The 16838-nt window shown below is 41.3% G+C and overlaps 1 protein-coding gene across 3 annotated transcripts in view; it reads left to right on the top strand.

Moving 5' to 3' along the window:
* TCERG1 (transcription elongation regulator 1) overlaps nucleotides 1-16838 on the top strand; it is a 150105-nt gene that overhangs the window by 50240 nt on the left and 83027 nt on the right. For all 3 annotated transcript variants that reach the window (XM_073620623.1, XM_073620622.1, XM_073620620.1), the window contains 3 exons: nucleotides 5306-5506; nucleotides 5924-6042; nucleotides 11923-12011. In XM_073620623.1, coding sequence (XP_073476724.1) covers nucleotides 5306-5506; nucleotides 5924-6042; nucleotides 11923-12011 — 409 coding nt within the window. The remainder of the gene's footprint in view (nucleotides 1-5305; nucleotides 5507-5923; nucleotides 6043-11922; nucleotides 12012-16838) is intronic.

The following is a 16838-nucleotide window of genomic DNA, read 5'->3' as shown; positions in this document are numbered from 1 at the left end:
TAGCGCTAAAATAGCACCTGAAAAGCGCCTTTCATGCCTCCCCAGTGTGAAAGCCCGAGTTCTTTCAAGACACACTTGCAAGACGGGAAAAAAAGTGCTGCAAGAAGCATCTTTGGGGTGGTTTGGGAGCGAGGTATACACTCGCTCCCAAAACGTCCTGGCCATTGAAATGAATGAGCAGCGCTGCTGAAGCGCCGCAACACGGGCCCTTTTAACCCTTTCTTCAGACGCTAGCGGGGGTTGAAAGTGCCCTGCTAGTGGATGAAAAGCGTTGATTTACTGCTAACGCATGGCACTCGCAGTGTGGAAGTGCTCTAATTGCCCTCTGCACAGCTCTGTGAGGAGAGCTCTGAGATCTGACTAGAGGGAATTGACAGGAAGAGAGCTGAGGCTGACCCTGTCACTATATTATTTATTTATTTATTTATTTTTTAATTTAATTTTTCTCTTGGTCTCAGGGAAAACTTGTCAGAAGGGATTCATGCAGATAGGGGAATGAGACCACAGATAGAAATTACACTTGGTAATACACAAGTGCTCTTAATTTAGACAAGTACACACTATAGAGGGATATGCTTTGTTCATTATTCATGTGTGAAGTTTACAACCACCTTTTAAGCTTTGTGTGCACAGAATTGAAAAGGGGCAATCCGTACATGTGTCTGATGCCTGGTCTGAGAAGATGTTTTAAGCCAAATGGCTACTTTGAATACAAGAACACTTCTCAAGGTGCTAGCATTGCTTTGTACACTGGCACCATGTTAAATGCCCATCTTATGTGGGTACTAATGCTGCATTCCGTGTTCTTTCACATCTCACACCAATTTATACTAGTTGTAAGTAACATTCAGGAACCTAGAGTACACAGTCTTTTGACCTGACCTATTCACACCAAATGCACGTATGTACCTTCTTTTTGAGTGTTTTTTTTTTTTTTTTTTTTTTTTTTTTTTTTCATGTGTTTCGGTGAAAACACAAGGCTTGTAAAATCACACTTAGAAATGAATTCTGTCAGTAGTTTAGGCATGCCATAGTGCATCTGTTGGTGTGCATTACACTTAAATTTATGTTCTTGATCATGGACCATGTGGTGTGTTTTTTTTTTTTTTTTTTTTTTTTAAATTTCTCAAACCAGCACTCTTTTGTTTGCTCTCTGCTGCCAGTCAAGATTAGTTATCCATCCTATGGCCGGCTATGGGGATAGATCTGATAACTGGCCAGCTGCAGACCAGAGTGCAGGCAGTGAAACAGTATGGAGATCTTTCGATCAATGGCTCGGTGATAGAACATCACACTCACTGTGCCCTGAATCAGGGGTGTTGCATGAATGAGCACTTCAATGATCACACATCGGTGTACAGCACAGTAAAATGTCTGTGACTGAGATCTCAGCCTGGTCTTTATAAAAAATATTTTACAAAAGATCATCTCTACCCATGCTTATATTTCAGTTTTATATGGGGACACGGAAATAAGGTAGTACTGTGTATTACCAGGGGAGCAGACTTTATAGGCTAAGCAACAATGGAGAAGAAGTAACGGTATAAAAATATAAATTTATTAAGAATAACAAATACATAAAAATGAGAGTGAAAATTGTAACATATATGCATCTATGATTATTGTGCAGTGAGCCCTTGTATGTCAAATCCCTATGTAGACATACAAGGGCTCACTGCACAACAATCATAGATGCATATATGTTACAATTTTCACTCTCATTTTTATGTATTTGTTATTCTTAATAAATTTATATTTTTATACCGTTACTTCTTCTCTATTGTTGCTTAGCCTATAAAGTCCACTCCCCTGGTAATACTCAGTACTACCTTATTTCCGTGTCTTCAATAATTTACAGACGTGGCTTATTTTTGATGCACTTCCTTTTTTGTCTTCAGTTTTATATGGTTATTGGCAAAATGAATACCATGCTGGCTTTTTATATCTTAATCCTGATGATTAGATCTTTTCACCACAATCTTCACTTCTGTTTATCTCCATGGCTATTTTAAAGTCAGTCATGGGGTTAAACTGACTGTACACTGTTAATTTTTTTTTTTCTTTCAGCCAGTGGGCTGGGGGAAAAAAAAAAACAGAGCCAATTCTCCCATCCACACAATTGAAGTGGATGTAGGAATCCTCTCCTTCGTGCTAGAGTCTCCCCACTGTCAGAGTACAGAGATCAGTGTGCAGCCATTGGCTGCAGTCGCTGATCGCCCACCCTGTTGGAAGTCAGCTTTAGGTTAATTTTTTCTAATGTTGAACTTTTGTATCCAAAAAGTTGGTCAGCCATTTACCACCGGAATGAACTGTGCTTTGTCAGAGCTTACCTGTACTAGTAATAGTTTCATTTTGTGCATGTAACCTAGAAATCCAATGTCCAGTTTCATAATGAACATAGCTTCTCAGAGAAAGCGTACAGTTCTGTTGACACAGGTTCATATCAGTAAGCTCCCCCCCCACCCCCAGTGTCCCTTTTGCAGTCATCACTAGAGTGAGCAGAGCTTTTCTGCACATATATTATCAGATGAGACCACCCAGTAGTATACTTCCTGCACTTTAGAAAACATGGATGTAAAATCACAAATTGGAGAACTGAGCTGCAAGGAAATGACCATGTTATGACTTAGGCCCCTTTCACACTGGGGCGGGGGCGGCGTCGATGGTAAAGCGCCGCTACTATTGTAATCGGCGCTTTACCGTCGGTATGTGGCTGCTAGCGGGGCTGTTTTACCCCCCACTAGCGGCCAAGAGAGGGGTGCTGTCCCATTGATTTCAGTGGGAAGGAGCGGTGTATACTCCGCTCCTTCACCGCTTCGAAGATGCTGCTAGCAGGACTTTTTTTCGCGTCCTGCTAGTGCACTGCTCCAGTGTGAAAGCCCCCGGGGCTTTCACACTGGAGACACAGCAGCGGCTGTTTCAGGTCGGTTTGCAGGTGCTATTAGCGCAATATCTCCTGCAAACCGCCCCAGTGTGAAAGGGCCCTTAATATGAGGGGGTAGAGAAACTGCCTGAAAAATTCTCCCCCATGCCGTTTTTTAGGAGATATTGAAAATTGGCAGGTGGTTCAGCCCTGAGTTATAGCCTAAAATAAAATTAACAGATATGGATGAAGTTGGGTATAGTACCCAAATTGTAATCTGTACATGAAAAGTAAAACTGTTTATCGGTAACAAATATACCCTTGGCTTTAGATTGTTTCAATGAACAATTTTAATGGAGCCAGTTTAAGTTGAATAATTACATTTGTTGAAGTTTCAGATTCATTGAGTATAAGATGATATAACAAGTAATGACTCGTGAAGGGCATTCCAGCAAAAAAGCAAAATACCTGACAATGCCCTTTTGACTTTTGAACCCCATACTAATTCTGTGGCACCGGAGCTATCTAGCTTCACTAGACCCAAAACTAGATGCTGGAGAATGGCAGCTTCTATTTCTTCTTTTTCACACATTTGTACCTTTTTCTTTTAGGCCAATCAAATGAATGGGCTGCCTCTACAAAATACATTAATGTGCTGTGTAGCATGTGTTAATGTGCCGTAATGCACTGCAATGTACCACAAAAGTTTAAAGAGACCATGTGCATTTATTTTATTTTATTTTTTTTCATTTTTTAAGGGGAACTTATCCTTTAGGGGTAGTCAACCTCGGCCCTCCAGCTGTGGTGAAACTACAAATCCCATCATGCATTTGCCTCTAGGAGTCATGCCTGTGATTTTTCAGGGTCTTGCAATGTCTCATGGGACTTGTAGTTTCAAAACAGCTGGAGGGCCAAGGTTGCCTACTCCTACAGCCAAGGATTTTTCAGGCCCAATTTTTGGGCAGTATGTGGAAACTGCAGGAAACATGAAGATAAAAATATGAGAAGTGCAAGTTTTTTAACTTGTTTTTTAAAGGTGTATTTCCAGGGTTTTCATCCTCTGTTTTCATTCTGATTCTAGTTTTACTGCCTGGCGAATCAATCACCTAGAATAAGTACAGGTGCATCTCAAAAAATATCAAAAAGTTTATTTTAATAATTTAATAAAAAAAAGTGAAACTCATATATTTTATGTAGCGGTGTTGCACACAGAGATGTATTTCAAGCAATTTTTTTTTTTTTTTTTTTTTTTTGTGGAAATTTTGACGATTATGGCTTACAGCTAGTGAAAACCCTAAATTCAGTATCTCAGAAAATCATCCCGGACTGTGGGAAATTTAGTATTTCATTTGGAAATCAAGGTCTCAGAGTGTGGGGGAAGAGTGGAGAGGCACAAATGCCAAGTTGCATGAGGTCCCATGTGAAGTTTCCACAGTCAGTGATGATTTGGGGAACCATGTAATCTGCTGGTGTTGGTCCACTGTGTTTTAAGTCCAAAGTCAGCACAGCCCTCTACCAGGAAATTCTAGAGCACTTCATGCTTCCCACTACTGACCAGCTTTATGGACATGCTGATTTAATTTTCCAGTAGGACTATGCTTGATTGGCCTGCAAACTCGCCTGACCTAAACCCCATAGAGAATCTGTGGGCTATTGTAAAGAGGAAGATGAGACACCAGACCAAACAATGCAGACGAGCTGAAGGCCGCTATCGAAGCAACCTGGGCTTCTATAACACCTCAGCAGTGCCACAGGCTGATCGCCTCCATGCCACGCCGCATTGTTGTAGTAATTCATGCAAAATGAGCCCTGACCAAGTATTGGTATAGTGCATACTATACTGTTCATGGACATACTTTTAAGTAAGCAAACATTTCTGTATTCAATTTTTTTTTTTTTTAAATTGGTCTTGTGTAATCTCATTTTCTGAGATACTGAATCTTGGGTTTTCACTCGCTGTAAGCCATAAGCATCAAAATAAAATAAATGCTTGAAATATCACTTTGTGTGTAACACATCTCTATAAAATGAGTTTCACTTTTTGATTTGAATTGCTGAAATTAACTTTTTGATATTCTATTTTTTTGAGATGCACCTGTACGTAGTTAGCCAAGTGAAGAATGCAGAAGTCTAAACTCCTGTCTTGCTTTTTTTTTTTGCTAGGTAGTGAAGTCAGGATCCAAGGGGCTGAGAGCTTGCACCTGTAAAATAAAAACAAGTCTGCAGTGTGATCTTCCATATTTCCTTGCTTTTAGGTTTCCTTTAAATATATCTGCATGTATGAAGGCATTTCTTTTCAATAGAGTTTGGAAAGTGAAATGTGCTCCCTGTGTGTTCAGATTAAGCAGAAAAATAGACATGAGAATAGGCCTAAGTAAGATTGCTGTGTTTTTAATATTTCTAATATTAACTCTCATATTAATTCAGTAAAAATGTTTCTAGGTGTCTTGCCTGGAATTGCTCCTTCAATTGTCCCAATGATGCACCCTCAAGTGGCCCTTGCTGCTTCTCCGGCCACACTAGCAGGAGCGACAATGTTGTCTGAATGGTCCGAATATAAAACTGCTGATGGCAAAATGTATTATTATAATAATCGCACTTTGGAGTCCACATGGGAAAAGCCTCAGGAACTTAAAGAAAAAGGTATGCACTCATATCATTATTGGCCAATTATATATTTTTTTTCAAAGCTTTGGCTTTCATATATATTTTTTTTTCACTTCAGTCACTGTTAAAAGCATTTAAATAAGGTTAACATAGTTGGCTATGAGGTGGAAAATTCTGCCACTTTTGGGTCAGTTAGCACTTTTTTTGCCTCTAGTACATCTTGATGCTAAAATTTGAATGCAAACCTTTTTAATACCACATGGTGTGTGAACATCTGCAGGCATGATGGCCTTTCATTATCTAGGCAGTGTTTATAGTGCACAGACTTGCTACCAAGATTATATTGCATGTAATGGCATACAAGTTCACCAACAGAGTCCATGGCAATAGCTACAAAAGATCAATAACTTCTTGATTGGTAGTTCTAGTCATGATTCTAACAATTTCCTTTAGATAAAGAAGTTGAGAAAGTAAAGGAACCAGTTAAAGCTGAACCAGTTGTGGAAGAACCCCAGCCAATGGAGGCCGAAGAAGAGGTGCCAAAGGAAGAACCTCCCAAGGAGATTAAGGAGGTAAAAGCCTGCAACCAAACTCTTGGTATTATCCTTTTCAATTACTTTGTTGTGGGGATGGGGCATGCTGTGTGATTTTTTTCTGTCACCTTTTGCTATGATTATCTAAAAATGCCCAAGTTACCAAGTGATTGATCACTTAGAAGTGTTGTGTTATCCAGTGTATATTGGCCCACAGCTGCTTATAAGTCTAGAATCTTGTTTTTGGAAAAAAACGTTTTAAAGGATAAGTAACATGTTCAGCATCTGCCTGCTCTTCCCTGGGATCTTCTCCCCATAGTCAGAATTTTCCGCCCACACAGCCGCATCATTTATTCATGGATTTTTGTGAATTAATGAACTACAAGTACAGTCAACCTTTGCGGCTGACAGCTTGTAGTTCTCAGTGAACTACCATGGCGCTGATGAGAGCTGCAATTAATCTTCCTGTCATTCAGTAACTGCCTGCCCATATGGAAGATACGGGCAGACAGCTGCTACACACAGTTTGGTGGAGCCTGACATTACACCTACGATTTGCTGATTGTGGGGTGCAATACTTTAAAGTTTACAGAGTCCTAAGAAGAAAGAAACGGGGGGGGGGGGGGAGTAACCCCCCAAAAATGCATGTTTTTTTTCTTTTTTTGACCTGGTCGTAAGCAGCCAATCAGAAATCTGTGTAGCAGGAACAATAGCAGTTGTGATTAGTTGCTTTGCATTATTGTGAATCCTTGCTTATTGTTGCTTTGCAGGCCCAGTTAAATTATGTGTATTTTTCAGCACTGACGTTCTATTAATTTTGTGTGCATTAGTTTGGCCTGATATCTGAGGTAAACCAACAACATGAGTAGAAGGGAAAACTCTTCCACTACCTAACTTGGAAAAAAAAAAGTCTAAAAAAAAAAAACTAGTGCAGCCTTCTGACAGTAGTGAGCGCTTTATCTCCATTGCAGGGATGAATCAGTGGTAGCATCATGAATGTCAGGCTAAGAGCGAGCAGTTCTCCAGTGCCTTTTTAAGTAAGCGAAGAGCACCCCTGACTGAAACGCCTCATAACTTTTTAGCCCTTCTGAAATAGAGATTTTAACAATAGCAGATGCTCCCTGCAGAAGCAACTGTGCATAAATTCACACCAGCTGCTCTTGTAGAGGCTGCACATTTTTTCAAAATGGTCTCATCGAATTTTCACGTTTATCCTGGATACCCAAAGCATTTGTTGCTAAAATGTAATTATACCCACTGTAAATTAGTAAATGAATGCTGACACATGCCTTTTTTATTTTATGGTGCTGCAGAAATTGTCCCAATTCAGGAGCTCAAATAAAAAAAAAATATATATATATATATACATTTGGTTACACATATGTAAAATACTCATACAGCATGCATATGTGCCTGAATATGAATGTTCAGTTCTCTGAGCCAATCAGGGCTTTTGTGCATTGCACAGTACCTACTGACCTGGCACTAAACATGCCTCTTTATGACTACAAGAATAATCTCGTCAATGTGTTTTTCATAGTCGGGGGGAGGGTGTGTGTATCTAAGGAAGATGAGCTACTGCATCCGCATTTTCCAGTATCAGATACATGAGTGCCAGTACGGTCTTAGGGGAGAAGGGTATTCATTTGTGCACATGAGATCCAGAAAGTATGATTTTTTGCTTGGTATCTACTATAAAATGTTTTAAAGAACACATTTTTCCCACTTTTGAGGTTTTAGGTTCCGTGCACATGGTCGCATCTGCCTGTGCAGTGTAAATATGCTGCATATTTCTGGTGCCTGGGATGTCCTGGAGCTGCACATGGACCTAAATAGGTGGAATCAGCTGTACGCAGCTAGCGTAAAGTTATGCATGCACACAGACATAACTTCCTGAATGCACACTACCTGCGTTTGGGACATTTAAATTTGTGTGCATGAGTTACTTTACACTAATAAACTAATAGAGGCACCTAGCTGTGTACAGCCACAGTCACCCATTCATGTCTATGGGAGAGTGCCTCTCTTTTACTGTGGGGAAATCCCCTCTTAGTTGCCATGAGTATGAGTGGAAGGTTTTCTCTTTATTCCTCTATATAAAGTCCCAGGGCATATGTGTTGTGTTACATATATGTTGAAGGCATAGAGGCGCATTACCATGTGCCTCAGATTGCAACAAATTTTTTGTAGGTTTACTCTCTCTTCCTGTTCTGGTGGCAAGTCAAAAAACTGGCCTTTTCTCACTTTCAATCCCAATAAAATTGGTGATCAGGACAATTGGAGTGAATCTCCTTTAGCCTGGGATCTCACACATGCAATGCGGGAACCGATTCCAGTGCCAATTCCTGCATCGCATCTCTCCTGCAGGCAGTTCACACTGCCCCCTGCAAACCGCTGCGGGTGTCAATACAATGTTAATGACACCCCAGATTGGTTCACAGATCTCAGTCTGGACTGTGAACTCGCACAGGAATCAGATCGGGGAGGGACCTGTCAGAGCCCCGCTGACTTCTATGGGGAGATAGGACAAAAATGGACAGCATGTCCATTTTCATCAGATCTCATCCGATCTGCCAGAAGGATGGCTGAATGCATCGCCATACGTCTGTTTTTAGTGGATTGGATGGCAGACGAACACATCTTCACTGACATCTGCCTGCCCATAGGAGTCAATGGGTGGCCCACTCAGATCCATCTGAAAAACGGACAGGCGGATCCCAGCGGGCTTATCGTGTGAAAGGGGCCTTAGATTTTGTATAGATAAGGTGCTTGAAGGATCAGGGGCGTGGGGACGCTTTTTGTTTTCCCATGACCCAAAAGTGAAGTACATCACTTTTAAAGTTTAAGCACTTAAATGTTCACCTTTCTGAGAATGTTTCATGTTACAAGTATATTTTGGGGTGTAATCTGAAACATGGTCAGCGAGCACAGCTCTCCACCTTCAAACCATGCCTCACACTTTCTTAAAAACTTGTCTGGTACTTCTTGTTGGCTCCTGACTTATTTGAAAATGATCTGTAAAAGATAAATTACGGAGTACTATCTGTCGCTGCGGCAGAGAGTTGTAGTTCTTAAGGGAGTGCAAGTGCAGTCATGTCCACACACTTTTTTCCAACTCGGTAACCAAAGGCTTGTACCAAGGTACAAGCCATCGGCTGCAGGGAATAGTCTGCGTGAGCCAGAGCTTTGCATCGGTAATCCACTGAGCCTGCTTTCCATGCTTCTTTGCAAAAAAAAAAAATTACATTTTCTAATTTTTTAAATTGGTTCTAATAATTTTTACCTTAAGGCAGGGATGGGAAACCTGTGGCCCTTCAGCTGTTGTGGAACTACATTTACCACGAGGCATTGCAAGGCTGGCAGCTACAATTGCTCCCAGAGGCATGATGGGACTTGTAGTTCTGCAACAGCTGGAGGGCTACAGGTTGCCTACCCCTGCATATTAAGGCATTCCCTGCATTAAAACAAAAATGTCCCAGTGGTAGTATCGCCCCCTCAACTCCGAATCTTGTCTCGATCCAGCGATGTACCCATCTGCAGTGGCACTGGTCTCCCTCGCTCTCTATCTCATCACAGGACACACAGGAAGCGGCGAGATACATTAGCTCTTGCTGCTGTCAATCAAATCCTGTGAGGAGGGTGCAGGGCCAAGTTGTGCTGTGTGTTTATGGACGCACACTGGCTCAGGAGTGAATCTGCACATGTGCCCTTATAGCAAGTGGCTTGATATGGTTGCTCATGCAGAAGAGATGGAGCAGAGAGCGCCGGCAAGGGAACCCTAGATAAGGAGCTTTGGGGCCGCTCTCTGCAGTACTACTGCACAGAGCAGGTAAGTATAACATGTTAAAAACCCAAACAAAAATTCCCACCTCACTTGCCAGCCTGCAACTAACCCAATTGACCCATTCATTTCACGTTAAACAGTTAGTTTGCACACATTTAAGAATGCATGCATAAGCTGCAGAAGCCACATCATTGCACCCCAGTGTACTGCAGTCCTAATCTGAGAATCTCCAAAGTTGGAGTACATATATAGTAACGTAAATAAAGGATAAGTTCACCTTTTTAAAAAAAATAATAAATGCACATCTTTTTGCAGGTAAAAAAAAGTGCATTTATTTTTTACTAGGAGCCTGGAAAGCATGGCACCTCCAATCAGCAGATAGCAGGTGCCATGCAGGATTCCTGCAGACTTAGAAGAATATTACATGTAACATAGTCCCAAAGTTGAACTTATCCCTTAAGAGTAGCCCAGCCCACCCCTCCTTTAAAGGTACAGGGTAGCACTGGACACCCAGCTATAACACAATGGCAGCAAAGGTATCAAGTGCGCCCCCACACCAAATCACCAATACAAATGGCGACCACCCCTACCTATAATTGGCCTTTACAGCAAGGAGCACATGAAAGGGCGACGCATGTCAAAAAAACAAACAAAAATTCCCAGCTCATTTGCCAGCCTGCAAAAAAACGAATTGACCCTGTCTAACAGTAAACATAAAAAACAAATGGGTCAAGTATAACGTTTGATATTTTAGGGGAAAAAAAGCCTTTACTACCATTTTAGTTGTTATGACCTATTTATTAGGACACATACCAAAACATCCAAAGAAAACTAGCAGATATGGGAAGGCAAATTCTGTATAGATAATTTAGTTCCCTTTGTTGGAATTGAAACTAGAACCTCAGCCCACCATTTAGTTACTGTTTACAGATGTGCTACTATGGGTGTTCAAAATATAAAGTTAAGAGTTGTGCCTTAAAAGCCTTTAGGCCCCTTTTACATGGTCGGACCGTTCAGGTCTGCCTGTCAGTTTTGACGGCGGACCTGAACGGGAGCTCCATGTTAGCCTATGGAGCGACGGATGTCAGCGGAGACATGTCATGGCTGACATCTGAAACGGTCCAATCCTCTTAAAGCACGGATGGCTCTATGTTCAGATCTGTCGCCATCGGATCGGGTGAGATCTGATGAAAACGGACATGATGTCCGTTTTCGTCCGATCTCTCCATAGCAACCAGCGGCACTCGACAAGCCCCTCCCCGCTCAGTGAGCAGAGAGGGACCTGTCAACCGCGGGCTCCACGGAGATCAACGGAGAGATCTCCCGCTGAGCCGGCGGACCCCGTGGAAGCGGAGTCTGCCTCGTGTGAAAGGGGCCTAACATCTTGAAGTGAGAAAAATGAAGGGGAAAATCAAATATTTAAAATTTAATAAGCTAAAAGCCTAATTCCATGCAAACAAAATTTAGCAAAGGAAAATACTAGGAGTATAATTGTCAATATGTAGCAAGGAAATAACTTTAAGCAGCTTTCCGGATGTTGCCTTTCCTCATCAAAAAAGATGAGTTTGACTTATTTTATTAAAGCAAAAACAAGGCTACACAAACCTGTTCTGTTTCTGAAGTAACAATCATAAAAGCACAACACAAAGAGATGCATTTTGCAGTTGAAGAATGCTTTTTTTGTTCCTTATTTACGCTAAAAGATTGTGTGGTTATTCTCCTGATGGATGTGTGTGGTCAACTTTTCCAGCATCTATAAAGACTTTCCAGCGCAAGGAGCTCTGAGTACCGGGCTAAAATATGCATGGCTACCAATGGTTAGTGAATTTTCTCCTACGTCACATGTGGGCATGGCTAGTACTGTGTAAACAGGAAGCCCTAACTGAAGAATGTCAGTGCCATTGGAGGTGAGAGCTAGGTGAGAGTAGGCGTTTAATACTGTCGCAGTGCAATTATTGAGGTTAGTAGTGCACAGAGGTTGGTCAGATTGGCTGCGCTGTTAAGGTTTCTAAAATAGTTTCATGTGCTTTAGTTGTGCTTTAGTTGCGCTTTAATATACAGTCTAGTTGGTGGAAACAGGAAATACATGGTAACTTTTACTCCTTCCCAAATTCAATGTAACTTTTCTTTTCTAGGAGCCAAAAGAAGAAGAAATGACGGAGGAAGAAAAAGCTGCCCAAAAAGCCCGTCCAGTAGCTACCACACCAATTCCTGGCACTCCATGGTACTTATGCCCCCAAAGCCTGTTTTCTTGCCAATATTTGCAGGGACTTTTGTGTTAGCCCTGGATTTTGCATCTTTACAGGCAAGGGCTTTCATTTTCTTACATTATTTGCTTGTGTTTGGTAAGAAGACTGATTTCTCTGCTGGATGATTATACCTTTTCACAGATATATGGGTCTCTTCTGTATGTTCAGTTCACAGGTTTCTGGTACCCGTATTTTTAATGATTTATTACTATTGAATTTGTAATGTGCCTAATAGAGACTGTAATTTTGTTAACATTCATTTTACAGGCATTTCTGCTTGCTAAATATGTGAACGAATTGGGGTTAATGAACCAGGTTTTACTCCTTGTTACTTTTTTTGTTTTAATGTGGTCCCCCACAATTGTTAACTATTTTTCAGCAAGGCTAGTGAAATATAGCTTTGCCTTTCTAAAACAAGTTATGCCAACCAATATTTTGGGTGTAATGTGGCAACCACAAGCTTTATATGCTTTATATGTCAGCTTGTCTGCAGCCCTGTCGTGCGATGCTTTACTCAAGATTTATGTCCTCTTTTCCCACAACTAGAGCTTTCTTTTGGTGCTATTTGATCACTTCAACGTCTACAAACTATGGAATTTTTTTTTTTTTTACTAGTAATAGCAGCAATCAGCGACTTATAGCGGGGCTGCGATATTGCGGTGGACATTCAGACACTAACTGACACTTTGGGGACCAGTGGCACAAATACAGTGATCAGTGCTAAAAAAAAATATATGCACTGTCACTATATTAATGACACTGGCTGGGAAGGGGTTAACATCAGGGGCGGTCAAAGGGTTAACTGTGTGCCTAGCTAGTGATTTTGTGTATGGTGGGAGGTGCTTTTACTAGGGGAAGGCATGGATCTGTGTCCCTGCTTTGCAGAAACTCAGGATCCATGCCTTGCCTACTGAGACAACAATGATCTGCCTTGTTTGTACTGAAAGATCAGCGGGTGCTGGTGGACATTGAGTCCGCGGTACCCGCTGATCAGCTCCCGCTTTGTATACTCGCAGCGGGAGCAGGCCTCTGGTGGCTCTCATGTGCGCCCTCAACCCGGAAGTGTTGGATCCCTTACTAGGTGCAACTTTGCTACCGTATATGTAAGTTATATGGTAGGCAAGTGGTTAAATGGAGGGCATTCTTTTCTATACCCATCGTAGTTGGCATGCATATACGTATTCTGGGTTATTGACTCGTTGTAAACCAGGATGAGTTTGACAACCCTGTAGCATAATTATCCATCGCTTTCATCCACTGTGTCTCTTGCTCATAGCATTGGCTGGCAGCATTACTGAACGTTGCCTTTCTTGCAGAAACAAAATTCAACTCTAGAATTTTTTTTTTTTTTTTTTTTTTTTTTTTTTATATAACATATCTGTGCTCTTAACAAGATTTGTTAGCATTTCCCCCATTTTAGTCACCCCTGGTAGCTTCCATACTTCAAATAACTAAAGGCAAAATTATTATTATTTTTTTTTTTCAAGATTTGGATAGAGGAGAAATGGATTAGAACACCGGTCAGTCTTTATTGCTGTCTGTGCCCCCGTTAGGCAGATTCACCCTCACTATTTGTCCTGTTTACCATTATCATTGAAAGTAAAAGTAAATCTCAAATTTTGGGCTGTCCCCAGAAAAGTAATAGAGGGGGAAATCTTCCAATGGGGACACTAGTTCTGGTGACCTGAGGGTCCGCAAAAGATTCTTTAATTTGCAGATATTTACTCACTTCCTCCTATTGGCTATGGGGGCAGGCTCAGAAAGGAAATCTCCCCAATGGTACAAAGATGGCAAAAATAAACCTTACAAGGGTTTTAACCCTCCTTTTACTCTAAAATGAAAAAAAAGAATTGTAAAAAGAATTTATGAAGGCTGTCATTGCTAGCCACCTTCTCAAAATTTTTAACGCTCTGGCTGTTTTCATGTTCCGTACTTTTTGATGTATCCAATCATATTTTATAGTAAAGCGCATGAAATATGCTTCTGAGCGTACAGAGAGTCTGCCGTTTTAAACTTCATTATAATTTTGTGTTGTGCTGTAACATTTTCTGAATACTTCACAAGCCCCCTGTATGCTGGGGTGAGCAACATAAAGTTCAACTTTAGCTAAAAATTGTTCTTTTCATTTTGAAAAAAGTGAGGAAAAGTTAAAACCCCTGTTTGGTTCCCTATTAAGATTTCTTTTCACTTCCTTTTCTGATATTTGTCACCTCGACAGGAAGTGAGGGAAAATCCCTTTTAACAGATGCAGACTAGAATAAAATCCTGACAGAAGAGCTAATTTTTTTTTTTCTGTTGGGACAAATGGAACTTTCTGCTCTGTTTGACACTGGTTAAATACACAGCATATTTTCCCTCACTTCTGTTCTGTCAGACAGCAAACTAGGAGAAAAAGACAGCAATACAAAATTGTCAGAGGTTCAAACCACTACCCACATATACATATACACACCAGTGTTTCTCAACTCCGGTCCTCAAGGCATCCCAACAGGTCATATTTTCAGGCTTTGCATTTTACACAGGTGATTTATCAGTTTCATTGCCTTAGTAATTACCACAGCCGTGTCATCTGAGGGATAGCCTGAAAACATGATTTGTTGGGGCACCTTGACCACTGGAGTTGAAACACTGCTTTACATGCACAAACAAGGTTCATAAAGACGTGGATGAGTGAGTTTGGGGCGGGGGAACTTGACTGGCCAGCACAGAGTCCTGACCTTAACCCAATAGAATACCTTTGGGATAAATTAGAGTGGAGACTGTGAGCCAGGCCTTCTCGACCAACATCAGTGCCTGACCTCACAAATGCACTTCTGGAAGAATGGTCATACATTTCTTAGACACACTCCTAAACCTTGTGGACAGCCTTCCCAGAAGAGTTGAAGCTGTTATAGCTGCAAGGGGTGGGCCGACTCAATATTGAACCCTACGGACTAAAACTGGGATGCCATTAAAATAATGTGCGTGTAAAAGCAGGTGTCACAATATTTTTGTTAATAGAGTGTGTGTGTGTAATTATATATAAAAAATATATATATTATTTATTATACACAGTGGGGCAAAAAAGTATTTAGTCAGCCACAAATTGTGCAAGTTCTCCCACTTAAAAAGATGAGAGGCCTGTAATTGTCATCATAGGTATACCTCAACTATGAGAGACAAAATGTGGAAACAAATCCAGACAATCACATTTGTCTGATTTTGGAAAGAATTTATTTGCAAATTATGGTGGAAAATAAGTATTTGGCCAATATCAAAAGTTCATCTCGATACTTTGTTATAAATCCTTTGTTGGCAATGACAGAGGTCAAACGTTTTCTGTAAGTCTTCACAAGGTTGTCACACACTGTTGCTGGTATGTTGGCCCATTCCTCCATGCAGACCTCCTCTAGAGCAGTGATGTTTTGGGGCTGTCGCTGGACAACACAGACTTTCAACTCCCTCCAAAGGTTTTCTATGGGGTTGAGATCTGGAGACTGACCAGGCCACTCCAGGACCTTGAAATGCTTCTTAAGAAGCAACTCCTTCATTGCCCGGGAGGTGTGTTTGGGATCATCGTCATGCTGAAAGACCCAGCCACGTTTCATCTTCAATGCCCTTGCTGATGGGAGGAGGTTTGCACTCAAAATCTCACGATACATGGCCCCATTCATTCTTTCATGGACACGGATCAGTCGTCCTGTTCCCTTTGCAGAGAAACAGCCCCAAAGCATGATGTTACCACCCCCATGCTTCACAGTAGGTATGGTGTTCTTTGGTTGCAAGTCAGCATTCTCTCTCCCTCAAATACGATGAGTTGTGTTTCTACCAAACAGTTCTACTTTGGTTTCATCTGACCATATGACATTCTCCCAATCCTCTTCTGGATCATCCAAATGCTCTCTAGCAAACCTCAGACAGGCCCGGACATGTACTGGCTTAAGCAGGGGGACACGTCTGGCACTGCAGGATCTGAGTCCCTTGCAGCGTAGTGTGTTACTGATGGTAGCCTTTGTTACGTTGGTCCCAGCTCTCTGCAGGTCATTCAGTAGTTCCCCCCGTGTGGTTCTGGGATTTTTGCTCACCGTTCTTGTGATCATTTTGACCCCACGGAGTGAGATCTTGCGTGGAGCCCCAGATCGAGGGAGATTATCAGTGGTCTTTTATGTCTTCCATTTTCTAATTATTGCTCCCACAGTTGATTTCTTCACACCAAGCTGCTTGCCTATTGCAGATTTAGTCTTCCCAGCCTGGTGCAGGTCTTCAATTTTGTTTCTGGTGTCCTTTGACAGCTCTTTGGTCTTCACCATAGTGGAGTTTGGAGTGTGACTGTTTGAGGTTGTGGACAGGTGTCTTTTATACGGATAACAAGTTCAAACAGGTGCCATTAATACAGGTAATGTGGAGGACAAAGGAGCCTCTTAAAGAAGAAGATACAGGTCTGTGAGAGCCAGAAATCTTGCTTGTTTGTAGGTGACCAAATACTTATTTTCCACCATAATTTGCAAATAAATTCTTTAAAAAAATCAGACAATGTGATTGTCTGGATTTATTTCCACATTTTGTCTCTCATAGTTGAGGTAGACCTATGATGACAATTACATGCCTCTCTCATCATTTTAAGTGGGAGAACTTGCACAATTGGTGGCTGGCTAAATACTTTTTTGCCCCCCTGTTAATGTGTATATTCGATGTATGTGTGTATACACAGTATCTCACAAAAGTGAGTACACCCCTCACATTTTTGTAAATATTTCATTATATATTTTCATGTGACAACACTTAAGAAAGAACACTATGCTACAATGTAAAGTAGTGTGTGT

The sequence above is a fragment of the Aquarana catesbeiana genome, linkage group LG03 (assembly GCF_042186555.1).
Source record: "Aquarana catesbeiana isolate 2022-GZ linkage group LG03, ASM4218655v1, whole genome shotgun sequence".
In the NCBI taxonomy this organism is placed as follows: Eukaryota; Metazoa; Chordata; class Amphibia; order Anura; family Ranidae; genus Aquarana; species Aquarana catesbeiana.
This window is presented reverse-complemented; position numbering and strand designations above follow the sequence as displayed.